At 42.9% G+C, this 27,345-nt stretch overlaps 1 protein-coding gene across 1 annotated transcript in view; it reads left to right on the top strand.

Annotated features, from left to right (window-relative positions):
* LOC120026066 (spermatid perinuclear RNA-binding protein-like) overlaps positions 1-27,345 on the top strand; it is a 52,616-nt gene that overhangs the window by 18,215 nt on the left and 7,056 nt on the right. The window contains exons 4-10 of the mRNA XM_038970855.1: positions 2,255-2,399; positions 9,922-10,016; positions 10,585-10,680; positions 13,341-13,452; positions 15,286-15,383; positions 25,192-25,381; positions 26,714-26,922. Coding sequence (XP_038826783.1) covers positions 2,255-2,399; positions 9,922-10,016; positions 10,585-10,680; positions 13,341-13,452; positions 15,286-15,383; positions 25,192-25,381; positions 26,714-26,922 — 945 coding nt within the window. The remainder of the gene's footprint in view (positions 1-2,254; positions 2,400-9,921; positions 10,017-10,584; positions 10,681-13,340; positions 13,453-15,285; positions 15,384-25,191; positions 25,382-26,713; positions 26,923-27,345) is intronic.

The following is a 27,345-nucleotide window of genomic DNA, read 5'->3' as shown; positions in this document are numbered from 1 at the left end:
TTCGAGACTGCCAGCGGTCCGGACAACATTTCGATTTGACACACTGAACTCTATCTGAGAAGTAGTTGGTGAACAAGGCGAGGCAGTCATTTGAATAACCAAAGCTGTTGAGTCTTCCGATAAGAATGCGGTGATTGACAGAGTCGAAAGCCTTGGCCAGGTTGATGTAGAAGGCTGCACAGTATTGTCTTTTATCGATGGCGGTTATAATATCGTTTAGTACCTTGAGCGTGGCTGAGGTGCACCCATGACCCGCTCGGAAACCAGATTGCATAGTGGAGAAGGTACGGTGGGATTCGAAATGGTCGGTGATCTGTTTGTTGGCTTTCGAAGACCTTAGAAAGGCAGGGCAGGATTGATATAGGTATGTAACAGTTTGGGTCTAGAGTGTCTCCCCCTTTTGAAGAGGGGGATGACCCCGGTAGCTTTCCAATCTTTGGGGATCTCAGACGATACTGAAGAGAGGTTGAACAGGCTAGTAATAGGGGTTGCAACAATTGCGACGGATAATTTTAGAAAGAGAGGGTCCAGATTGTCTAGCCCAGCTGATTTGTAGGGGTCCAGATTTTGCAGCTCTTTCAGAACATCAGCTATCTGGATTTGGGTGAAGGAGAAATAGCGGAGGCTTGGGCAAGTTGCTGTGGGGGGTGCAGAGCTGTTGACCGGGGTCGGGGTAGCCAGGTGGAAAGCATGGCCAGCCGTAGAAAAATGCTCATTGAAATTCTCGATTATCGTGGATTTATCGGTGGTGACAGTGTTTCCTAGCCTCAGTGCAGTGGGCAGCTGGGAGGAGGTGCTCTTATTCTCCATGGACTTTACAGTGTCCCAGAACTTTTTGGAGTTTGCTACAGGATGCAAATATCTGTTTGAAAAAGCTAGCCTTTGCTTTCCTGACTGCCTGTGTATATATGGCCTCATATAGCGATGGTGTAGAGTTCACAGTACACACATAGCAGCATTTTCTTGGCCTTGGTTTAAATTGAAGCCTACATTTCCATGCTCACATCCATAGCCATATCAGAGCTACATTTTTGGCTTGTTTTCCCATATGTCAGTGGAATGTTGTGTGAAACTTGTGGGACATTTATGGTTCTGTCTTATTACTCCGAGCCCTTTCCCATCTCCTCTCTCCCGCTCTTCCATGGCCCCCTCTCCCATGGCCCCCTCTCCCTCCCTCTCTTCTCTTGCCGGCCCCCTCCATGTTAAATAGCCGGTCGGAGAGGCATCCAGTCAGGCAGTGTCAGGCGTGGGAGTCAGCATCCCAGTGCTTTAGATCACATTGTAATGGATTGCAGATTGGTCCTGTGTGGCTGCGCAGTTAAACAGCCAACGCACTAGCTATGTGTCCTTGAGTGTGTGTGTGTGTGTTTTTTTAATGTATCTTTGGTAGTGTATTTGTGTGTGTCTTTATGTCTTTGCGCGGGTTTATGTATCTTTGTGTGTGTGTGTATCAGTGTGTGTGTGTGTGTGTGTGTGTATCAGTGTGTGTGTGTGTGTGTATCTTTGTCTGTGTTTGTATCTTTGGTGTGTGTGTGTGCATCTTTGTGTGTGTGTGTATCAGTGTGTGTGTGTGTATCAGTGTGTGTGTGTGTGTATCTTTGTGTGTGTATCAGTGTGTGTGTTTATCAGTGTGTATGGCTGTCTGAGTGCTGCTGACACTCTAAAATTCATCATCTGATCTTAAGCCGGATCACTGGGGCCAGAGGTAATTGATTTCCCTTGTATGAGAGAAGAATTAATAAAAAGGACTCACACACACACACATGCACACACACACATCGTAATTGTGTGTGTTTGTGTGTGGGAAGAATGCATAAAAAGGACATGCACATTGTAATTGTGTGGCTGGCATTAATACAAGGGATTATAGCGACAGAACTAGCTTTCAGCCTCCACATCAAACAATGTTGTTTTCAATCAGGACCCTTTTTTCTTTCTTTCTTTTTATTCTCCCCCTCGCTCTCTCTTCTCATAATCTGCTTTGTAAATGCATCGTGTGTGTGTGTGTGTGTGTGTGTGTGTGTGTGTGTGTGTGTGTGTGTGTGTGTGTGTGTGTGTGTGTGTGTGTGTGTGTGTGTGTGTGTGTGTGTGTGTGTGCGAAATGCACTGTTGGTGATTGGGCTTGCTCTTAACGGCTTTCACAGCCTGGACTGAGACCAGCTGAGATTGTCATGACCCAAGCAGTTTGTCCTGGCTGTGACCTTTAACCCTTGACCTCTAACGCCTGCTGTTATTGACCTCTGACCCCTAACAGAAGTTAACCGAAGAGAAGTACGAGGTGCAGCGCTGTGTGCCAGAGGCAGCCATCTTGGTGTGTAGTACGACAGAGCCAAAACTCACCCTGAAGGTCACCCTCACCTCCCCGCAGATGAGAGAGGACAGCGACACGGACGAACAAGGTACCACAATCACGTCTGTTTCGCTGTTGTTTTTGTGTTTACGTGTGTCTTTTTCTCTTCCAACGGAGGTACTGAAATGGGGTTAAATTAAGGGGGAAATGAAATGAGTTTGTCTTTGCATGGAAGAGGGATATAGAGGGGGGAGGTATTGAGGTGTGTAGGTTTGCATATGCATGTTTGTGCGCACATCTGTGTGTGTGTGTGTGTGTATGATTTATGCTACTGCAGAGATCAGCAGCACTAGTGTTGTTAGCAGCACTCCACTGGGACACAGTAAGCTTTGAAAATATATCTATGGCCCTCTCCCAAGCTACACCCGTATTCCTCCTGCCTTGGGGAGACAATACATGCATAAGACAAGACGCCATATTCCCTCTACACTAACTCTTCATCAAACCTTGCGCATGGTGTGCACGTACAGTGCCTTGCTAAAGTATTCATCCCCCTTGGCGTTTTTCCTATTTTGTTGCATTACACCCTGTAATTTAAATGATTTTTCATTTGGATTTCATGTAGTGGACATACACAAAATAGTCCAAATTGGTGAAGTGAAATGAAAAAAATTACTTGTTTTAAAATGTTTTAAAAAACGGAAAAGTCGTGCGTGCATATGTATTCACCCCCTTTGCTATGAAGCCCCTAAATAAGATCTGGTGCAACCAATTACCTTCAGAAGTCACATAATTAGTTAAATAAAGTCCACCTGTGTGCAATCTTAGTGTCACATGATCTCAGCATATTTACACTTGTTCCCAAAAGGCCCCAGCGTCTGCAACACTACTAAGCAAGGGGCATCACCAAGCAAGTTGCACCATGAAGACCAAGGAGCTCTCCAAACAGGTCAGGGACAAAGTTGTGGAAAAGTACAGATCAGGGTTGGGTTATAAAAAAATATCCGAAACTTTGAACATCCCACGGAGCAACATTAAATCCATTATAAAAATATGGCACCACAGCAAACCTGCCAAGAGAGGGCCGTCCACCAAAACTCACGGACCAGGCAAGGAGGGCATTAATCAGAGAGGCAACAAAGAGACCAAAGATAACCCTGAAGGAGCTGCAAAGCTCCACAGCGGAGATTGGAGTATCTGTCTATAGGACCACTTTAAGCCGTACACTCCACAGAGCTGGGCTTTACGGAAGAGTGGCCAGAAAAAAGCCATTGCTTAAAGATAAAAATTAGCAAACACGTTTGGTGTTCGTCAAAAGGCATGTGGGAGACTCCCCAAACATATGGAAGAAGGTACTCTGGTCAGATGAGACTAAAATTGAGCTTTTTGGCCATCAAGGAAAACACTATGTCTGGCGCAAATCCAACACCTCTCATCACCCCGAGAACACCATCCCCACAGTGAAGCATGGTGCTGGCAGCATCATGCTGTGTGGATGTTTTTCATCGGCAAGGACTGGGAAACTGGACAGAATTGAAGGAGCTGTAGCAGTTTTGCCTTGAAGAATGGGAAAAAAATCCCAGTGGCTAGATGTGCCAAGCTTATAGAGACATACACCAAGAGACTTGAAGCTGTAATTTCTGCAAAGGGTGGCTCTACAAAGTATTGACTTTGGGGGGGGTGAATAGTTATGCACGCTCAAGTTTTTTTTTTTTTTTTAGTTATTTCTTATCAAATAAAATGTTATTTGTCACATACACATGTTTAGCAGATGTTAATGAGGGTTTAGCGAAATGCTTGTGTTTCTAGTTCCGACCATGCAGTAATATCTAACAAGTAATCTAACCTAACAATTTCACAACAACTACCTTATACACACAAGTGTAAAGGAATGCATAAGAATATGTACATAAAAATATATGAATGAGCGATGGCCGAACGGCCTGTTTCACAATAAAAAATATTTTGCATCTTGAAAGTGGTACAAACCCCCCCCCCCAAAATACTTTTTTTATTCCAAGTTGTAAGGCTACAAAATAGGACAAATGCCAAGGTGGGTGAATACTTTCGCAAGCCACTGTACACACACACACACACACACACACACACACACACACCACTATGTAACAGAAAGTAATTTATCCAGCAGTCTGGGCCATATTAGTCTCAAATCTGTAATGACGTGCTAAGTGGTAAACATAAGTGGTAAACATAGTTGCGGTCATAGTGATTCTTCACCCTACTATGCTGTCTCAGCAGCCCTGTAGCATGTATCATGGTCAACACCAAGACTAACATTGCTAAACAACATCCCTCAAAAGGGTTATAAAATGGCAGCGGTTCCTGTCCTATCTCTCCTCCTCTGTCGGTGGTAGCCTACTGGTGGGGAGTGTGGCGTGTTTGTAATTGGGAAGAGGAGATGGGCGTGAGGTTGGGGTTTGCGTCCCAAATCACACTCTAATCCCTATGGGCCCTGGTCAAAACTAGTGCACTATATAGGGAATAGGGTGCTATTTGGAACCCAGAGAGGGAGGGAGAGGGAGACATCTAGACCCGACAAATCAATAGCGGAGCCAGGAACGCACCCATCCATCGCGGTGCTGGTCTAGCTTGCTCGACAGTAAGGTCTGAGTGAGAGATGAGAGATGACACGGGTGCGGCTGTAGATCAAGGGGAACTATCCCCCCCCCGTACCTGTTGTATTTCCAGCGAGAGACGAGCGGGTCAAGGGCCCTGTCGCAGTGAGGAACAGCTCAGTGTCACACAGCAACTCACTGGCAACAGGAACTCATCACAGCAATTGGTATGAACCCAGGCTGGGTGTCTGTCTGTAAACAGTGTGTCTGTACACAGTCTGTACAAGTACATAGCTTAAAGAACAGGGCCATCTCCAGAGTCTAGTACGGTTGCATTACAAGATGAGGCACGACACTCTCTCCATTATAATGAAAGATTAAACAAAGTGTGATGTTTTGGTCTCAGCAGACCTTCATTCGACATATATCTACGGGTGTAATATCGCCCGCTGTGCCTTGCCTGGATGGTAATTTGTATGAACCCACCATCAGTCCCAGTGGTGTCTGTACTCAGCTAAAAGAACGTGACCATTTCAAAAGTCGAATATTGCCCACTCTGGATGGCAAGCCTCGTTGAGAGCCACTCCATTTCAATAGATACGGAGGCTGTATATATTCCTTTAAGATCGATAGGCAATGCTTTATGTATCCTATTAGGCAACGTTTTATGGAACCTATTACGGTGCAGAATGTCTCCATTTCAAGTTTCAATAAGTGCCCTTTCTGACACAGCTTTTTGATCCGTAATGGAATTATATATTATACTACTGCTCTCTTATTTTGTGTTCGGATCAATGTATAGATTTCACAATTGTGCCGTAATGTAATTCATAATCAATCATTCATGCGAAGGAGGGTCGTGATTTATTTTCAACCAGATTAGATACTGAAAAACAAAACCTTTGAATTTGTTAGCGCTTCCTGTTGGATAAACCTGTATTTGTCAGGGTCGGTTGGAGCACTGAAAGTCAGTTACCAAGAGCCATTCATAACCTCAGCCAGAGCTCGTTGCGTAGCTGAGTCGGGTGGTCTGACTGAGGAGAGATGATGAGAGAGAGAGAGAGAGAGAACGGAAGAGAGAGGGTTAGAGAGAGACTGGGAGAGAGGGAAGGATAAGAGAGGAATGAGTGAAATGAACCTGTGTAAAGCCTTGAGTGGCCCCGTATAGCGATGCTAAACTATTGTCCTCTCACTCCACACCGAGGGTAGAGGAGCTGGTGCAGTAGCTGCGTAGCTGGGAGTGTTGGAATAGTGGAATGGCGGGAGAGAGAACCAATACGGGATAGAAAACTAATAAGCTACTTTATTCATCAGTACGAGTCGCCTTGTTTTTCCATACTCGGTGTACTAAAGCTGGTACAGTACCTGGGGGTGCTGTATGATAAGTAGCAAGACAAATGCAGCTGATGTTATGATTAGTTTTAGGTCTGTTTTTAGCTTCTCTGCACTCGTCTAGCTATGGGCCAGTTTCTCTGGGACATTGAGTACAGAGAGTGCTGTGGCTCTTTCGCCTGCTCTCTGCTTCATGGAGGCGTTGTAATAATCCACTCCAGAAGCAGCTGGACACAAACACACACACACACACACACAAGATTTCCGTTGCGGACCTGCTGCTTCCAATCAAATCAAATCGTTTTTGCCACATGCGCCGAATACAACAGTGAAATGCTTACTTACAAGCCCCTAACCAACAATGCAGTTTAAAAAAATATGAATAAGAATAAGAAATAAAAGTAATAAATAATTAAAGAGCAGCAGTAAAATAACAATAGCGAGGCTATATTCAGGGGGTACCGGTACAGAGTCAATGTGCGGGGGCACCGGTTAGTCGAGGCAATTGAGGTAATATGTACATGTAGGTAGAGTTATTAAAGTGACTATGCATAGATGATACAGTGGCTTGCGAAAGTATTCACCCTCCTTGGCATTTTTCCTATATTGTTGCCTTATAACCTGGAATTAAAATGGATTTTTGGGGGGTTGTTTAATTTGATTTACACAACATGCCTACCACTTTGAAGATGCAAAATATTTTTGTGGTGTGACACAAACTGAAAACTTGAGCGTGCATAACTATTCACCCCCCCCCAAAGTCAATACTTTGTAGAGCCACCTTTTGCCGAAATTACAGCTGCAAGTCTCTTCGGGTATGTTTCTATAAGCTTGGCACATCTAGCCACTGGGGTTTTTGCCCATTCTTCAAGGCAAAACTGCTACAGCTCCTTCAAGTTGGATGGGTTCCACTGGTGTACAGCAATCTTTAAGTCATACCACAGATTCTCAATTGGATTGAGGTCTGGGCTTTGACTAGGCCATTCCAAGGCATTTAAATGTTTCCCCTTAAACCACTTGAGTGTTGCTTTAGCAGTATGCTTAGGGTCATTGTCCTGCTGGAAGTTGAACCTCCGTCCCAGTCTCAAATCTCTTGAAGACTGAAACAGGTTTCCCTCAAGAATTTCCCTGTATTTAGCGCCATCCATCATTCCTTCAATTCTGACCAGTTTCCCAGTCCCTGCTGATGAAAAACATCCACACAACATGATGCTGCCACTACCATGCTTCACTGTGGGATGGTGTTCTCGGGGTGATGAGAGGTGTAGGATTTGCGCCAGACGCAGTGTTTTCCTTGATGGCCAAAAAGCTTAATTTTAGTCTCATCTAACCAGAGTACCTTCTTCCATATGTTTGGGGAGTCTCCCACATGCCTTTTGGCGAACACCAAACGTGTTTGCTTATTTTTTTCTTTAAGCAATGGCTTTTTTCTGGCCACTCTTCCGTAAAGCCCAACTCTATGGAATGTTCGACTTAAAGTGGTCCTATGGACAGATACTCCAATCTCCGCTGTGGAGCTTTGCAGCTCCTTCAGGGTTATCTTTGGTCTCTTTGTTATCTCTCTGATTAATGCCCTCCTTGCCTGGTTCGTGAGTTTTGGTGGGTGGCCCTCTCTTGGCAGGTTTGCTGTGGTGCCATATTCTTTCCATTTTTTAATAATGGATTTAATGGTGCTCCATGGGATGTTCAAAGTTTCTGATATTTTTTTATAACCCAACCTTGATCTGTACTTTTCCACAACTTTGTCCCTGACCTGTTTGGAGAGCTCCTTGGTCTTCATGGTGCCGCTTGCTTGGTGGTGCCCCTTGCTTAGTGGTGTTGCAGACTCTGGGGCCTTTCGGGAACAAGTTTAAATATGCTGAGATCATGTGACACTAAGATTGCACACAGGTGGACTTTATTTAACTAATTATGTGACTTCTGAAGGTAATTGGTTGCACCATATCTTATTTAGGGGCTTCATAGCAAAGGGGGTGAATACATATGCACGCACCATTTTTCCGTTAATAAAATAATGATTTGGAAACAAGTTATTTTTTCCATTTCACTTCACCAATTTTGACTATTTTCTGTATGTTCCATTACATAAAATCCAAATAAAAATCCATTGAAATTACAGGTTCTAATGCAACAAAATAGGAAAAACGCCAAGGGAGATGAATACTTTAGCAAAGCACTGTAACAGAGAGTAGCAGTGGTGTAAAAGAGGGGGTGAGTGGGGGGTAATGCAAATAGTCTGGGTAGCCATTTGATTAGATGTTCAGGAGTCTTATGGCTTGGGGGTAGAAGCTGTTTAGAAGCCTCTTGGACCTAGACTTGGCGCTCCGGTACCACTTGCCATGCGGTAGCAGAGAGAACAGTCTATGACTAGAGTGGCTGGAGACTTTGACAAGTTTTAGGGCCTTCCTCTGACACCGCCTGGTATAGAGGTCCTGGATGGCAGGAAGCTTAGCTTAGGATGTACTGGGCCGTATGCACTACCCTCTGTAGTGCCTTGCGGTCGGAGGCCGAGCAGTTGCCATACCAGGCAGTGATGCAACCAGTCTGGATGCTTGAGTGCATGGAGAGGAATGGAGTGGAATTTACTAATGTGCTCATTGTGTCAAGTGTCAATGTGCAGCGGGTAGGACGGAGTCAGGCGCAGGACATAGAACTGAGTAACAAACGTACTTTACTCGAATAAACCACAAAAATAATTCCACGCAGGGAAAATACTCCAGCTCACAGAAATAGCGAACACTTAACAAAGAACAAACACGCACAAAAACCATGTGGGAACCAGAGGGTTAAATAGGGAATAAATCATAATGTAATGGAAACCAGGTGTGTACAATCAAGACAAAACAAATGGACAATGAAACGTAGATCGGTGGCGGCTAGAAAACCGGTGACGTCGAACGCCGCCCGAACAAGGAGGGGCACCAGCTTCGGCGGAAGTCGTGACACATTGTAATGAGATGATTCTGAAATACCAATGTAAGATAAATATTTGTATCTTATCACAATGTAAGATACGTGCTTTTGTCTTATCATAATAACCCTAGCTGGCGTCCCACACACATTTTTTTCTTATCATATAAATAGATGTCCTGGACATATGGGTATCAGGATAAAATATATATATATATATATGATATGAAAATGATTGAAAATATTTATTTGACTTTGTTCTGGAAATGTGGATGGCTCTTCTAAGATACTTTAAAAGGAATGGAAGTTCTAACTATCTGAACAACTCCTCTCACGCAACCACACCACAATCCCATTCATCTCTGTTAATCTGACGCAGCCAATCATATCGTCAGGACGCTCATCCTCAGCCAATCATTCGCTGTACTCTGACAGAACTTTGTCTTGGTCAACGTGTGTGTCCCTCTGTCGTGTGTGTGTTTCCCAATTCCAAATGGACCCCTAGCCCCTATTGCAGAGATGTAAGCAATATGCCGAAAACGTACTCTTACCTACACCTCTCCAATCCTCCTAGATCAAATGTCTTGGAGGTATGGGCTATGGTTCGATTTGTGGATTAGGAATGTATATGTCTGGGAATGTTTGCGATCGACTATATTGCACTCGGCGACCGCAGACTGGCTGTTCTACAATGAGTGGTCAGTCAAAGAGTGGTCAGTAGTCAGTCAGTGGTGGATATACAGTCGATCTCAAACACACTTCTGCGTGTGTGTTCTGTTTTATACTATATATATCCCATTCTTATTTCACCAGTGGAGGGTGTTGAGCTGTCAGACCCTGCAGACATGCTGGACAGGCACAGATGCCTGGTTGCCCTGGCGGCTCTGCGACATGCCAAATGGTTCCAGGTTGGCTCTCAGTTCTACTTAACCTCTCCGTTGTTATTGTAGCCTTATGATCACGTGAAAATGAATGAATGAAGGAATCAAATCAATTCATAAAAATGCATCATTTGTTTGAAACGGCAGTTATCTGCAATTAGAAACATTCATATGATTAAAAAAAAATTTAAATCTATTTCTCTCATACAAAAATGACTCATTCATTGAATCTCTCAATCATGCTCGGTGTAGTATAATAGCCTCCATACAGAGAGAGAGAGATTATTGTAAGGCTACAAAAGCAATTGCTACACTTTTTGTTTCTTTTGGCTGTTTCGAAAACCTGCCTGACTGTCATTTATGTCAAAGCTTCCCTCAAAATAATGTATCCTCTTTCAACCAAACCTATATTTGCAGACTCGAACGAATATTCCTCAAGCTTATAATTCAACTCCTTTTCTAGGGACAGTCTGTAAAGCATTATTCGAAGCCAAATCAAATCTCGCGCTCGCTAAATATGAATGTGTGTCTATTGCACGCCTCTGTTAGTGTGAGTATGCCTCAGGGTTACCTTCCCTCTCTTCTCCGACTCCAGGCCAGAGTAAACGGGTTGAAGTCGTGTGTCATCATCCTCAGGATCCTGAGAGACATGTGCAATAGACTACCAGCCTGGGAGCCGCTGAAAGGATGGGTAAGTCTGTCTGTCTCTGTCTGTCTGTACTGCAGTTCGCTCACCTAGCGTATTTCCAGTTGTCCTGTGAAAAGACACTGTATTAGAAAAATAATAAACTCCAGCACACTGGTATTGTTGGATACTCCACAAACAATGTAATGGGTATCTCAGACTAAACATGTACTGGTGTCTCAGACTAAACATGTACTGGTGTCTCAGACTAAACATATACTGGTGTCTCAGACTAAACATATATTCGTGTCTCAAACCAAACATATACTGGTGTCTCAGACTAAACATATACTGGTGTCTCAGACTAAACATATGCTGGTGTCTCAGACTAAACATATATTTGTGTCTCAGACAAAACATGTACTGGTGTCTCAGACAAAACATAAATTAGTGTCTCAGACAAAACATATATTAGTGTCTCAGACAAAACATATACTGGTGTCACAGACTAAACATATATTAGTGTCTCAAACCAAACATATGCTGGTGTCTCAGACTAAACATATATTCGTGTCTCAGACAAAACATATATTAGTATCTCAGCCAAACATATACTGGTGTCACAGACTAAACATATATTAGTGTCTCAAACCAAACATATGCTGGTGTCTCAGACTAAACATATATTCGTGTCTCAGACAAAACATATATTAGTGTCTCAGCCAAACATATACTGGTGTCTCAGACTAAACATATATTCGTGTCTCAGACAAAACATATATTACTGTCTCAGACTAAACATGTACTGGTGTCTCAGACTAAACATATATTAGTGTCTCAGACAAAACGTATATTATTATCTCAGACTAAACATATACTGGTGTCTCAGACTAACATAAATTAGTGTCTCAGACTAAACATATATTAGTGTCTCAAACCCAACATATACTGGTGTCACAGACTAAACATATATTAGTGTCTCAGACTAAACATATACTGGTGTCTCAGACTAAACATATGCTGGTGTCTCAGACTAAACATATATTCGTGTCTCAGACAAAACATATATTAGTGTCTCAGACTAAACATGTACTGGTGTCTCAGACTAAACATATATTAGTGTCTCAGACAAAACATATATTATTATCTCAGACTAAACATATACTGGTGTCTCAGACTAAACATATACTGGTGTCTCAGACTAAACATAAATTAGTGTCTCAGACAAAACATATATTAGTGTCTCAGACAAAACATATACTGGTGTCACAGACTAAACATATATTAGTGTCTCAAACCAAACATATGCTGGTGTCTCAGACTAAACATATATTCGTGTCTCAGACAAAACATATATTAGTGATTCAGACTAAACATGTACTGGTGTCTCAGACTAAACATATGCTGGTGTCTCAGACTAAACATATACTGGTGTCTCAGACTAAACATACACTAATTTCTGTTTAGTCTGAGAAACGAATATATGTTTAGTCTGAGACACTAATATATGTTTAGTCTGAGACACTAATATATGTTTTGTCTGAGACACCAGTATGTGTTTTGTCTGAGACACTAATTTATGTTTAGTGTGAGACACTAATTTATGTTTAGTCTGAGACACTAATTTATGTTTAGTCTGAGACACTAATATATGTTTTGTCTGAGACACCAGTATGTGTTTTGTCTGAGACACCAGTATGTGTTTTGTCTGAGACACTAATATATGTTTAGTCTGAGACACCAGTATGTGTTTTGTCTGAGACACTAATATATGTTTAGTCTGAGACACCAGTATGTGTTTTGTCTGAGACACTCATTTATGTTTAGTCTGATACACTAATTTATGTTTAGTCTGAGAAACTAATATATCAGACTAAACATATATTAGTGTCTCAGACTAAACATATGCTGGTGTCTCAGACTAAACATATATTAGTGTCTCAGACTAAACATATGCTGGTGTCTCAGACTAAACATATATTAGTGTCTCAGACTAAACATATATTAGGGTCTCAGACTAAACATAAATTAGTGTATCAGACTAAACATATATTAGTGTCTCAGACTAAACATACATTAGTGTATCAGACTAAACATATGCTGGTGTCTCAGACTAAACATATGCTGGTGTCTCAGACTAAACATATACTGGTGTCTTAGACCAAACATAAACTGGTGTCTCAGACCAAACATAAACTGTTGTCTCCAACCAAACATGTACTGGTGTCTCAGACCAAACATAAACTGGTGTCTCAGACCAAACATGTGCTGGTGTCTCAGACCAAACATGTGCTGGTGTTTCAGACCAAACATAAACTGGTGTCTCAGACCAAACATATACTGGTGTCTCAGACCAAACATGTGCTGGTGTCTCAGACCAAACATGTACTGGTGTCTCAGACCAAACATATACTGGTGTCTCAGACCAAACATATACTGGTGTCTCAGACCAAACATATACTGGTGTCTCAGACCAAACATATACTGGTGTCTCAGACCAAACATATACTGGTGTCTCAGACCAAACATATACTGGTGTCTCAGACCAAACATATACTGGTGTCTCAGACCAAACATATACTGGTGTCTCAGACCAAACATATACTGGTGTCTCAGACCAAACATATACTGGTGTCTCAGACCAAACATAGACTGATTTGTGTGCCATTAACAGCTGATCTGATCTCACTGTCCTTGCTTTATCTTGATCTTGGTATCTCCCCCAGCCCCTGGAGCTGATCTGTGAGAAGGCCATAGCCACGTGTAACCGGCCGCTGGGTGCAGGGGAGGCCCTCCGTAGGGTCATGGAGTGTCTCGCCTCAGGAATCCTCCTTCCAGGTACAGTACCTACAGTGCCTTCGGAAAGTATTCAGACCGCTTGACTTTTCCCACATTTTGTTACGTTAGAGCCTTACGTTAGATTCTAAAATTGATGAATACATTTTTTCCCTCTATCAATCTACATACAATACCCCAGAATGACAACGCGAAAACAGTTTTTTAGAAATGTTGGCAAATGTATATAAAATAAAGAACAGAAATACCTTACTTACATAAGTATTCAGACCCTTTGCTATGAGACTCGAAATCGAGCTCAGGTGCATCCTGTTTCCATTGATCATCCTTGAGATGTTTCCACAACTTGGAGTCCACCTGTGGTACATCCAATTAACTGGACATGATTTGGAAAGGCACACACCTGTCTATATAAGGTCCCACAGTTGACAGTTCATGTCAGAGCCAAAACCATGAGGTCGAAGGAATTGTCCGTAGAGCTCCGAGACAGAATTGTGTCGAGGCACAAGAAATATCTGTAACATTGAAGGTCCCCAAGAACACAGTGGCCTCCATCATTCTAAAATGGAAGAAGCTTGGAACCACAGAGACTCTTCCTAGAGCTGGCCGCCCAGCCAAACTGAACAATCGGGGGAGAAGAGCCTTGGTCTGGGAGGTGACCAAGAACCCGATGGTCACTCTGAAAGAGCTCCAGAGTTCCTCTGTGGAGATTGGGAGAACCTTACAGAAGGACCACCGTCTCTGGAGCAGTCCACCAATCAGGCCTTTAAGATTGACTGGTCTGATAAAACCAAGATGGAACTCTTTGGCCTGAATGCCAAGCTTTGAGGGAAAGATGAACATAGGGAAGTACAGAGAGATCCTTGATGAAACCTGCTCCAGAGCGCTCAAGACCTTAGACTGGGGCGAAGGTTCACCTTACAACAAGGCAACGACCCTAGGCACACAGCCAAGACAACGCAGGAGGGGCTTTGGGACAAGTCTCTGAATGTCCTTGAGTGGCCCAGCCAGAGCCCAGACTTGAACCTGATCGAACATCTCTGGAGAGACCTGAAAATATCTGTGCAGCAACGCTCCCCATCCAACCTAACAGAGCTTGATCTGCAGAGACGAATGTACGAAACTCCCCAAATACAGGTGTGTCAAGCTTGTAGTGTCATACCCAAGAAGACTCGAGGCTGTAATTGCTGCCAAAGTTGCTTCAACAAAGTACTGAGTAAACTTATGTAAATGTGATATTTACGTTTTTATTTTGAATACATTTGCAATAATTTCAAAAAACCTGGTTTTGCTATGTCATTATGGGGTATTGTGTGTTGATTTAATCCATTTTAGAATAATTGAGTCCATTTTAGAACAAGGCCGTAACACAACAAAACGTGGAATAAGTCAAGGGGTCTGAATACTTTCCAAGTGCATTGTACCTGTCTCTCTGTCTTTCTGCCTTTCACTTTCCCTGTTACAAGCTGACATGGGAAAAAACAATCCTGTTATTACTTTCAAAGAATCAGGTTCTGATGATTTGATGAAGTCATAACTCATTAGTATTGAATGATGTAGTAATCAGAGGCTCATTTAGTTAACCCTGGGGGCACAGGACACGACTGCACATCTGACTGATGACGTCAGAAGGAGTAGGTGGTGTGCTTGCCTCACTGGTGTGCCACGCTCGATGAGGCCGTTTTGAAGGCACTAGAAGTGATTGAAGGATACTATATCTATATTAATATCGTTATGAAAGACCAGTATGTGAATAATATTGGTGTCACACTGGACAGCTATCTCTTGCAAAAGAGATTATATCTCAGTGAGAGTAACCTGTATGAATAAAGGTTGAATGAAATTAAGATTTCCTTGTCTACTTATGACCCCCAGGAGGACCAGGGTTACACGACCCATGTGAGAAGGAGCTGACCAACACCCTAACGGCCATGACAGACGAGGAGGCAGAGGCCATCACATACAGCGCACAGGTAAAACCTCACCTCACACCTGTGGAACGGAAGTGGTTCTGTGAACCTTGCCTAAGCTCCCCATGCGAATGCCTAGGCTCTTTGGCTCCAAGGGGTAGCCATGTCTTGTGGCTGGCGTGAGATTCAGGTTTGAACCCAGACATTGGTATTGTCAGATAGCAGACCTGGGCAAAGTTCCCTCAAAAAAAAAATCTGCACTGAGCAAATTTCAGGTCTGCTCAGCGCAAACTTGAACATCGTGAAAATTCTGTGCAACATCCAGTGCATGTTTAATTTGAATACTGAGGCTGTACCCGCTTTAAGTTAGCGTTTCAGACAGTGGTCACGTAGGCTACTGTGGCTATTTGATCATAATATAGCTCTACCAGAGTGGTCTACCATCAAAAACAATGGAGAAATAACATTACATTTTAACATGGAAATAGTTGTTTTATCATTCAGCCTACAGTACCAGCCAATGTGTGGTGTTCAATGTAGACCTACATTCCACATGACATTTGAAAAAAAAAAACATGCAGGGCTTGACATTAACCTGTTTGTCCATCAGACAAGGAGGTGACTGAAAATATTGTTGTTGATGTGTAGAAATGTACACGTTTGGTGCTCTTGTAGGAAGCAATCACTCCTCCATTGCTGACTACAAATGATCTATAACTGGGCTAATAACTCACTAACTAGCAAAGGATATGAACAAATGTGCACACGTGGCTACATGCAGCTCTCACTTTGATCTCAAAACATCTACTTACAACCGCTCATGCTGTAAATACAATCCAGTTCAAAGTGAATAGCACAGATCCATATATGTCAATGGTCTATTTGCATATAGGCCTACTGCAGCTCTGATTGGTTATGCCTCACCGATCTGTGTAGAGTACAGGCTGAGTCTTACATGTCAATGCAGGGCTGGGAGGTATACCGTATTTTACGATATACCGGTATTGATGCACGGACCGCTTTGGGTTTTTACTTTACCTTCTATAACGGTTTTACCTTCTGTGACGTCCATTTTTATAGTTTACTTCGCTACTTCAGTCATCTCTCTCACCTCTTTCTCCATGCCGCTTTCCACACAGACCTAGCGCCGCCCCCTGTCACTCAAGGAGCACATTTGTTGTTCCTCGACCCCGAGACACCTGCGTTCAGTCAGCATGGTCAATGTGGCGCATGCAACAATGTTGATGACAAAGATACGGTTTTCAATTTGCTTCTCAATATAAATCCACTAGCATTCTATAATTACACTATTAGTTTGTGTTTCTTACATCTGCAACAGCTACTTTTTTCTTAGCAAGTTGGGCCTACATCTTGTTAGCCGCTAATTGTTAGCCGCTAATCGCTAATGCTAATCGCTAGCTACAGAGGCTAATAAATGTACTGCGGTAGAGCTATACAGCCGGATATTATCAGTGATGGTGTAGACCTAAATCAGCATGTTGTTTGTGTAACAGTGTCTTCTAAATCAAAGAGGACTACACAAAGCAAGCATATGGCTGCGTTTCAAACTCAAAGTAGATAGCCCTCCGCCCTAAACCCTCAGCCCTTGAATTACGTTTTACATCGTCACCTCCGAGTGTACCTTAAATGTCACTTGCCCAAGCGAGGGAGAGTGATGATCGGAGAGGCAACGTCCTTGGTGGAAATCTTGAAGTTGAGCTTAAAAACAACCAATCTAAAGCTATTAATGTAACGTTACCTAGTAAGCTAACGTATATAACGTAAACTCACCCCATTCCGTACAAATGTGCGCAACCGCGACATTCAAACGAGGCTACAAAGAAAACTAATGGGACTGTAACGACTGTGTTGACTTCAAAATTGGGGGTGTGAACTACGTTTCTATTCAAGCGTTGATCAACATGGTAATGGCTCTATAGTATTGGAGAAAAGTTGAAAAAACTGACTCTCCGTTACATCGTGACATGTCATGCCGTGACGTACAGCACGCATAAAGCAACTATTTCAGTCTTACAATCTCTCTCCACCAGGTGCAGCACTTCTCTCATTGTTTAAAAACAAGAAATGGACAGTGACGGGGGTAAGGGGGGGGATAACTAGGCATTTTTTGCGTCATCACTGTAAGCATCATGACTCTCAAAGCCGCTGTTTACTTCTGAAGATCACTTTAGCACCGCACTAAAAACCCGATTCAAATTCGACACAAACCTTCAAATAGGTATGTAATGACACATTATATAAACTCTTTATAGTGATTTATTTACATTTTAGAGGCGATAAGGTGATAAGTTGGACAGATCGAGTGAAAAGAAGTAGTTTTCCCATACATCTCCTCTCCTTCTCACTATCACGCATTAGTTTCGCTTCCCCACCCGCCATTTTTAAAAAGACCCGAAGGAGCTCATTGCCTTCTTGAATTATGCAGAAACGGGCAGCGTGAAGGTCTCGGCATGAATTCTGTTGGAAAGGGGAGAAATTGTGCTTTACAATGGTATTGAAATTACAGTTGATCTGGAAGTATTACGTTTTTGGGGCGCTAAAATAAGGTCAATTGTACGGACCACGGCGATGTACAAAAGTGAGTGAGTTTACGTTAGCTAGCACTCCTGTCAGGTAGCTAGCTACAATTACCCATAGCTGGCTAGCTAGTTTTATGGTTTGGTCATTTGTTCCAAGAAATTTCAGAATTGTAAAAATATGTTTATGAATCTACTAACGTCCTCACTACGAGACTAAGCCAATTTGCCAACGATATAATCAATGTGTATATATATATTGTTTTTTAGCAAGCTAGCTGACATGCCGAAAATGCAGCCTTTTTTATTAAATTTGACACTTCGCGGCCACCAGAGTTTGACATGTGACTACAGTTTGCATTGAATTCTGGGTCATATCAACCCCACAAGGGACCAAAGTTGTTCACTCGCTCCCTCGAGCTAAATCGAGGGCAGAGGGGGCAACGTTAGTAAATTGGACCTCCACTTAAGATGGCAATCAAACTGCATCCGGTTTCGATGGGGATTCCCCTGAGGGAAAGTGGCTAGGACGACGGCTGAGGGGGTAAAAATAACGTGTTTGGACTGCAGCCTATGTTAGCTACATGAAGTAGCTAAGAGAAAACATTCATTGTAGCCAAAGATTATAGGGTCCCCTAGGGAACACTTGTCAACAATTTGGTTCCTACCCTGTCACCAGAACTCCCTGGCATTTTCATTCGTTGTCATGTCAAACAGCACTGTATTCGAAAGTACCCACTATTATATTCTAACTATAGAATTAGACTAATCATTCTATTTCCATGATTCCAACAAGTGTTTTTCTCTAAATCACAAGTCAAATCGCAATTGCAACATTTGGTTAAAAATAAGGCCTAGATTGTTTGCCTATATCGTGTAGCCCTATGTGGCTGTGTAGAAATGATCTCAAATGAGTGCAGGAAATGCAGAAATATATGAAAATGCTGAAAAAGATTTTTGTTGAAATGAACAGTTGAAATGAACAGTATAAAACAATCAGAATGGAGAAAAACTCATTGAAATCACTTAGAATGTATGTGTTGCCACCATAGAGTCACACACTACTCATGAAGCAAATGTAGAACTTGTATTATTAAAAAACATAAAATACCGTTAAATACAATCATACCGTCAATTTGTTTTATAAAATACCGTGATATGATATTTTGGCCATATCGCCCAGCCCTACTCCTACAACAAAATCTATTTTATAGTTTTGCATACTACGTCTTGCATAGTTAGTTTTGTTTCTGTATGTTGCATTGAAAGTGGCTAATATTTCGTTGATTCGATCACAATTCCCACAGTGAAGGGAAACGTTGATAGTGTTAACTAACGGGGAAAATTCTGTGAAAGTTCAATCTTGTGCTTCTCTGCTCAGGCTGATATTTCTTCTGCGCAGCAGTTCAGAGGGACCATTCGTACTGGGTAGTCTCAGAGCAGAACTCGATACTGTCCATGGTGCTAGTGTTTAGTGTTGAGATCAGCCGGGGGCTCCAGCCAGTCTTATCTCATCTGTAGCCTGGAGATTACACTCCTGTCAGACAGGGGAAACCCTCTTTAATGCTCTTCTCTGCACTTCTCTGGGCTCTGAGCCGTGTGGAGAGGGGGATAGAACTACACTGTTATGTACCCCACACACACACACACACACACACACACACACACACACACACACACACACACACACACACACACACACACACACACACACACACACACACACACACACACACACACACACACACCTCATCAATCCAACACCTCGGGCCCCCACCGAAGAGCTGCACCTTGATGATGAGCGTGTGAAACCACTGCCATGGCGACCCATGAATCCTGCCTCAGTACCCCTGGGACGGGTGTGTGTGTGTGTGTGTGTGTGTGTATTCACTTGTGTGTGTTGAAATGTTTGACTGTTTGAGTACTGACATACGTTTTTTTTCTTGAGTATTGAGTACAACAAATATACTGAACAAAAATAGAAAAGCAAACGCATTAAGAAGGAAAGAAATTCCACGATGTACTTTTAACCAGGCACACGTGTTAATTGAAATGCGTTCCAGGTGACTACCTCTTGAAGCTGGTTGAGAGAATGCCAAGTGTGCAAAGCTGTCATCAAGGCAAAGGGTGGCTACTTTGTTTAACACTTTTTTGGTTCCTACATGATTCCATATGTTATTTTATAGTTTTAATGTCTTCACTATTATTCTATAATGTATAAAATAGGAAAAATCAAGAAAAACCCTTGAATGAGTAGGTGTGTCCAAACTAATGACTGGTAGTGTATATATATATATATATATATATATATATATATATATATATATATATATATATATATATATATATATATATATACTATATAGTATATATTTTTTAACAAAGGCCTTCACTGGGAAAAATGTGTGCATTTATCTATAGGCCTATGTCAACAGATCGCAGTAATGCCTAATTTATTACTAACATCACAGATAACAAATCCTAATTTCCACACAATACCCCATAATGACAAAGTGAAAACAGGTTTTTAGAATTAAAAAAACAGAAATACACTACCGTTCAAAAGTTTGGGGTCACTTAGAAATGTCCTTGTTTTCCATGAAAACATACATGAAATGAGTTGCAAAATGAATAGGAAATATAGTAAAGACGTTGACAAGGTTATAAATAATGATTTTTAATTGAGATAAAAATTGTGTCCTTCAAACTTTGCTTTCGTCAAAGAATCCTCAATTTGCAGCAATTACAGCCTTGCAGACCTTTGCCATTCTAGTTGTCAATTTGTTGAGGTAATCTGAAGAGATTTCACCCCATGCTTCCTGAAGCACCTCCCACAAGTTGGATTGGCTTGATGGACACTTCTTACGGTCAAGCTGCTCCCACAACAGCTCAATAGGGTTGAGATCCGGTGACTGTGATGGCCACTCCATTATAGACAGAATACCAGCTGACTGCTTCTTCCCTAAATAGTTATTGCATAGTTTGGAGCTGTGCTTTGGGTCATTGTCCTGTTGTAGGAGGAAATTGGCTCCAATTAATCGCCGTCCACAGGGTATGGCATTGCAAAATGGAGTGATAGCCTTCCTTCTTCAAGATCTTTTTTACCCTGTACAAATCTCCCACTTTACCACCACCAAAGCACCCCAGACCATCACATTGCCTCCACAATGGTTGACAGATGGCGTCAAGCACTCCTCCAGCATCTTTTCATTTTTTCTGCGTCTCACGAATGTTCTTGTTTGTGATCCGAACACCTCAAACTTAGATTCGTCTGTCCAAAACACTTTTTTCCAATCTTCCTCTGTCCAGTGTCTGTGTTATTTTCCCCATCTTAATCTTTTCTTTTTTATTGTCCAGTCTGAGATATGTTTTTTTCTTTGCAACTCTGCCTAGAAGGCCATCATCCCGGAGTCTCCTCTTCTCCTGTTGAAGTTGAGACTTGTGTTTTGCAGGTACGATTTAATGAAGCAGCCAGTTGAGGACTTGTGGGGCATCTGTTTCTCAAACTAGACACTCTAATGTACTTGTCCTCTTGCTCAGTTGTGCACCGGAGCCTCCCACTCCTCTTTCTATTCTGGTTAGCGCCAGTTTGTGCTGTTCTGTGACGGGAGTAGTACACAGCGTTGTATGAGATCTTCAATGTCTTGGCTTTTTATCGCATGCACGTGACCAGTAGGGCCTGACCTATAGCACATCATAATCACATCAATAAATTGATTATAACAAAGTTTCTTGGCAATTTCTCGAATGGAATAGCCTTCATTTCTCGGAACAAGAATAGACTGACGAGTTTCCGAAGAAAGTTCTTTGTTTCTGGCCATTTTGAGCCTGTAATCGAACCCACAAATGCTGATGCTCCAGATACTCAACTTGTCTAAAGAAGCCAATTTTATTGCTTCTTTAATCAGGACAACAGTTTTCAGCTGTACTAACATAATTACGAAAGGGTTTTCTAATGATCAATTAGCCTTTTAAAATGATAAACTTGGACGTGCCATTGGAACACAGGAGTGATGGTTGCTGTTAATGGGCCTCTGTACGCTTATGTAGATATTCCATTAAAAATAAGGCGTTTCCAGCTACAATAGTCATTTACAACATTAACTATGTCGACACTGTATTTCTGATCAATTTGATGTTATTTTAATGGACACTTTTTTTTTGCTTTTCTTTCAAAAACAAGTACATTTCTAAGTGACCCCAAACTTTTGAACGGTAGTGTACCTTATTTACATAATTATTCAGACCCTTTACTGTGAGACTCGAAATTGAGCTCAGGTGCAATGATCATCCTTGAGATGTTTCTACAACTTGATTGGAGTTCACCTCTGGTCATTTCAATTGATTGGACATGATTTGGAAAGGCACACACCTGTCTATATAAGGTCCCGCAGTTGACAGTGCACGAGGTCGAAGGAATCCGTAGAGCTCCGAGACAGGATTGTGTGCCAAGCGTCACGTCTGGAGGAAACCAGGCACCATCCCTACAGTGATGCATGGTGGTGGCAAATTCATACAACCAGTAAGCCTGGGCTACATCAAAAACACTTTCAAAGGCATTGAGGCTGATGCAACAGATCAAAATGTTGCTAAACTATTATTTCTTCACATTATAAGCGCAGCAATGTGCTTCAATAGGCCAGTTGAGAAATAAAAATGTTTTTATTTTTAGTCGTGGCCTTTTAAAACCGTTTTTAACACACAAATGCGTTTTGTTTGTGAAGCTGTAGCACAGGTTTTCTGCTGAAACTAGGCTCTGTGTCTGTATGCTTTGCGCATGTGATAAATAAGATAAATAACAACTAATGAAAGTACACGCACCAATTCAATTCCACAAAATTAGGCCTATGCAAATGAACCTATAGACCGATAAATATGACCGGTCAAATGTATTTACATTTACAAAAGCATTATTTTGCAATGGGATTTTATAAAATAAAAAAAAGAGAATTGCCTGGCGGGAATTTTATTCATCAGCTTTAAAAAAATAAAAATAAAAATCGGCCAAAATCAGCTATTACCTGCTAACAGAAACCCTGGCGTGTGTGTGTGTGTGTGTGTGTGTGTGTGCGTGCGCGTGCGCGCTCCACTAAGCCAGGTTAGGACTAGAGCGGGAGTGAGCTGCATGTCTGAGTGGATCGTCCTGCCCTCTCCTTTGTAGGAAGGTGAAACGGCAATGGAATGTCAATGTGGCTAATTGTATTGTAGTAGATACATGGCTAGATAGGAGAGAGATGGAGAGAGGCTCTGGGAACGAGATGAAGCAGCGCTGCATATGAATATCGGAGCATTTCCTGAGCGCCTCTGATATATTTGCATTCGGGAAATTGACTGTGGATTTTCAAGTGTTATTGTCACATGCACAAGTACAGTGAAATGCCTTTCTTGCAAGCTCCTTCCCAAAAATACAGCAATCAATATCAGTAGTACTATATAATAAAGTAGAACAAAAACACACAAGCAATAGAAAGAAGAAGGAACACAAGAAAGAAATTAAGCTATATACAAGGGTCAGTGCCAATGCCATGTTTACAGTCCTCAGGGGTGCGTGCTTAGTCCCCTCCTGTACTTCCTGTTCACCCACGACTGCATGGCCAAGCACAACTCCAACACCATCATTATGTTTGCTGACCACACAACGGTTGTAGGTGATCACCGACAACGATGAGACAGCCTATAGGGAGGAGGTCAGAGACCTGGCAGTGTGGTGCCAGGACAACCTCTCCCCTCAACGTGATCAAGACAAAGGAGCTGATCGTGAACTACAGGAAAAGGAGAGCCGAACACGCCCCCATTCACATCGACGGAGCGGTTCGAGAGTTTCAAGTTCCTTGGTGTCCACATCACCAACAAACTATCATGGTCCAAACACACCAAGACAGTTGTGAGGAAGGCACGACAACGCCTCAGGAAACTGAAAAGATTTGGCATGGGTCCCCAGATTCTCAAAAAGTTCTACAGCTGCACCATCGAGAGCATCCTGACTGGTTGCATCACTGCCTGATATGGCAACTGCTCGGCATCAGAGGGTAGTGCGTACGGCCTAGTACATCACTGGGGCCAAGCATACTGTCATCCAGGACCTATATACCAGGCGGTGTCAGAGGAAAGCCCCAAAAATTGTCAAACGACTCCAGTCACCCAAGTCATAGACTGTTCTTTCTGCTACTGCATGGCAAGCGGTACCGGAGCGCCAAGTCTAGGTCCAAACTGCTCCTTATCAGTTTCTACCCCTACCCAGACTATTAGCATTGACACCCACCCCCCTTTGTTTTGTACACTGCTACTTGCTGTTTATTATCTATGCATAGTCACTTCACCCCTACCTACATGTACAAATTACCTCGACTAACCTGTACCCCCGCACATTGACTTGGAACCGGTACCCCCTGTATATATCCTCGTTATTGTTATTTTATTGTGTTACTTTATTTAGTAAATATTTTCTTAACTCTATTTTCTTAACACTATATTGTTAGTTAAGGGCTTGTAAGTCAGCATTTCACAGTAAGGTCTACATCTGTTGTATTTGGCGCATGTGACAAATACCATTTGATTTTTGACTACAGTGTGCAAGGATACTGGAGTGGTAGGGCTCATTGTGTGTGTGTGTGTGTGTGTGCGTGCGTGTTTTAACGTAGGAAAGCCCGTGCCTCTTCTCCTTTAATTTCTCTCAGTGAGGGATAGTTGGTGCCAGCCTGCCAATCACAATACAGGCCTATCCCTCTCCATACATAGTCATACTGTACATAGTGATCCATGAAGACCCAGTGCCTTCTCTATGCCACTCAGCTTGTATTGTTTACCTGGGATTAGTACTGGAGCCACTGTTGCTAAGCAACGTCTGTGTGTCTCGGGTGAGTGTGATGGAAGTTGTCGCTGAATTGAACATGAAAACAAACAAACGTAAAAGCAGTTGATTTCTGTAAATGGGATCAATGAACCACGGAGGAGATTAGATCAGTTTGTTATGTTAGTTGTTTCTGTTTTTTGTTTTTCTCCTCTCTTTGTTAATCATAGAGGGAGGGGGGCTTAGAGGGGCTTAGACAGATGAGCCGAGACAAGGCTCAACCCCCATCGCCAGGGGGGGAATGTGTGATCCGGAGTCAGCGGCTCTACCACTAGACCAGACTCCGTCCTGTGTATCTGTCTTTCCTCACCTGTCTGTGTGCTTTGTTAGTTGTCTCGTTCTGTTTTCGTCTGTCCCGTCTGTCTCTTTCCGTCCACACCTGTCTGTCTTTCTGTCTCTTCCTCTCCTCTTTTCCTCCGGCTGTCTGTCGTGCCTCGGTTTCTTTCTCTCCTCACCTCGTCTGCTGTGTGTCCCTCTGTTGCAGCACGCTCTGAGACTGATGGCGTTCGGTCACATCTACAAGGTGCTGGAGATGGACCCTCTCCCCTCTAGTAAACCCTCCCAGAAGTACCCCTGGTCAGACAAGGAGGGCTCGGGGCTGAAGAGGCCCTACGAGGACGGGCCCACGGACGACAAAGACCTCATCAAGAAGATGAAGAGGAACCTGAGGAAAGGTCAGCCCCGCCTTCCTTGACACCTGACCTCTGACCCTGCTCTGTTATGTGACCTGGGAGAAGTTCCCTCCCTGGGTCATGTGATCAGATAGAAAGTCATTCAAAGTAATAAGTAGTAACCTTAATTGTCCACGGAAATATGACTTGGACATATAGGGCCAGTAGTTTCTCTCGTTTGTTACTTGTAACATAGCTCGGGTTTTTTCGTTTTTACTGGTCAGCAGAACCGTCTGGCCCTTTATAAGTCAAGACTACCAAAGCTTCATGGGCCTGATGACAACAGCTGTCTAAACTTCCTAGAAGGCCAGACACATTCTCCTATAGATTGAGGAAATGCTTGAGTCCCTGAGAGAATGAGGCACTTCTTTCCTTCTGTTCTAAACCAACACCATGTGACTGGACTGCAGGTGTTCTCTCTCTCTATAAAAGACACCTACATCAAACCCTCCTTTCCTAGTCTGATCCAGGAGCTGTTTGTCCTGTAAAGCCAACTCCTATGGTCATTGTCATGACCAAACATTTCCGTAGGTGTTGGCTACACAGCACGGACAGATCTGGGAACAGGCTGTCGTTTCCCTACCTCTATCTCTAGTTCTCTCCTCCTTCCTCTCTCAAGGCAGATACACACAACACAATCCACGGGGAAATCAATGTTATTGATTTCTAATGTTTCTCAAAGCCATCCAGCTGTCCCCGTTCCTGTCCTCCCCGTTAGAGGAAAAGTAATTGGTTAGAAAGAAGCAGATTTGGCAATTTAGTTTTTTTTGAGGAATCCGGAATAGAATCATGCACACAGCCTGAACGTGACGCTGTTGCCTGAGGAGGCTACAGCTAGCTAGCGTAGCTCCTCGGAACTGTTTTTGCTGTTTCGAGGAAGTAGTTGGTGGTTGGAGTACTTAGCCTCCGCAGTTAGAATCAGGCAGAAAGGAAGCTCATTGGAAGCAAGAGTGCCATTTGTACAACTCAAACACACAAATCCAAATCTTCAAGGCAACTCCTCACATATTCCGTCAGAAAAGTCTTCATTATGACACCGTGCAGCGGTCTAAGGCACTGCGTCTCAGTGCTAGAGGTGTCACTACAGACCCTGGTTCGATCCCGGGCTGTATCACAACCGGCCGTGATCGGGAGTCCCATAGGGCGGCGCACAATTGGCTCAGCGTCGTCCGGTTTAGGAGAGGGTTTGGCCGGGGTAGGCCTTCATTGTAAATAAGAATTTATTCTTAACGGACTTTCCTAGTTAAATAAAGGTAAAAAAACATGCATTGATTGAACAGCAACCACTGTTATTTTCTTAACCCTCTCCGGTATCTCTATCTCTTTCCTCCCTAGTGCTCGACAGCAAAGCGATAGACACCAACCAACCAATGAATGCTCTGATGCGTCTGAATCAGATACGTCCAGGTCTGCAGTACAAGCTGCTGTCCCAGTCCGGCCCGGTCCACGCTCCTGTCTTCACCATGTCTGTCGACCTAGACAGCACCGTCTACGAAGCCTCAGGCTCCTCCAAGAAGACCGCCAAGCTGCATGTCGCTGTCAAGGTAACAGAGTTTGACCAATATTGGCCTGGTCAATGAGAGAAGGGGTGGATAGATGTTGGGATGGTGTGAAGAAAAAGCCATTTGGGGTTAGTAGAGGGCAAGTACCCCTGGAGAGAGTTCTACAACGTACTGTAAAATGTGTGGAAAGGGGGCTGGTAGTGTTACATTAGCAACAGCACGGGGGCATTAGTGTTTGTAAACAGGGTCAGAGTCTAGACAGAGATAATATTATTGTCTAGGATATTATAAGTCAGCTCGAGTAGTCCAGACAGGGAGCTGTTATTTTGTGTGAGAGCAGTGAGGAGAGGAGAGAGTGCTTGTGAGTGGAGTGAGTGATTCAGACAGAGCTGTTGTCTGATGAGGAGAGCAGTGAGGAGAGGAGAGAGTGCTTGTGAGTGAGGGGAGTGAGTGATTCAGACAGAG

Source organism: Salvelinus namaycush, chromosome 31 (genome assembly GCF_016432855.1).
Source record: "Salvelinus namaycush isolate Seneca chromosome 31, SaNama_1.0, whole genome shotgun sequence".
Taxonomy (NCBI): Eukaryota; Metazoa; Chordata; class Actinopteri; order Salmoniformes; family Salmonidae; genus Salvelinus; species Salvelinus namaycush.
The sequence above is the reverse complement of the archived record's forward strand: the minus strand, read 5'-3'. Positions and strand labels throughout refer to the sequence as shown.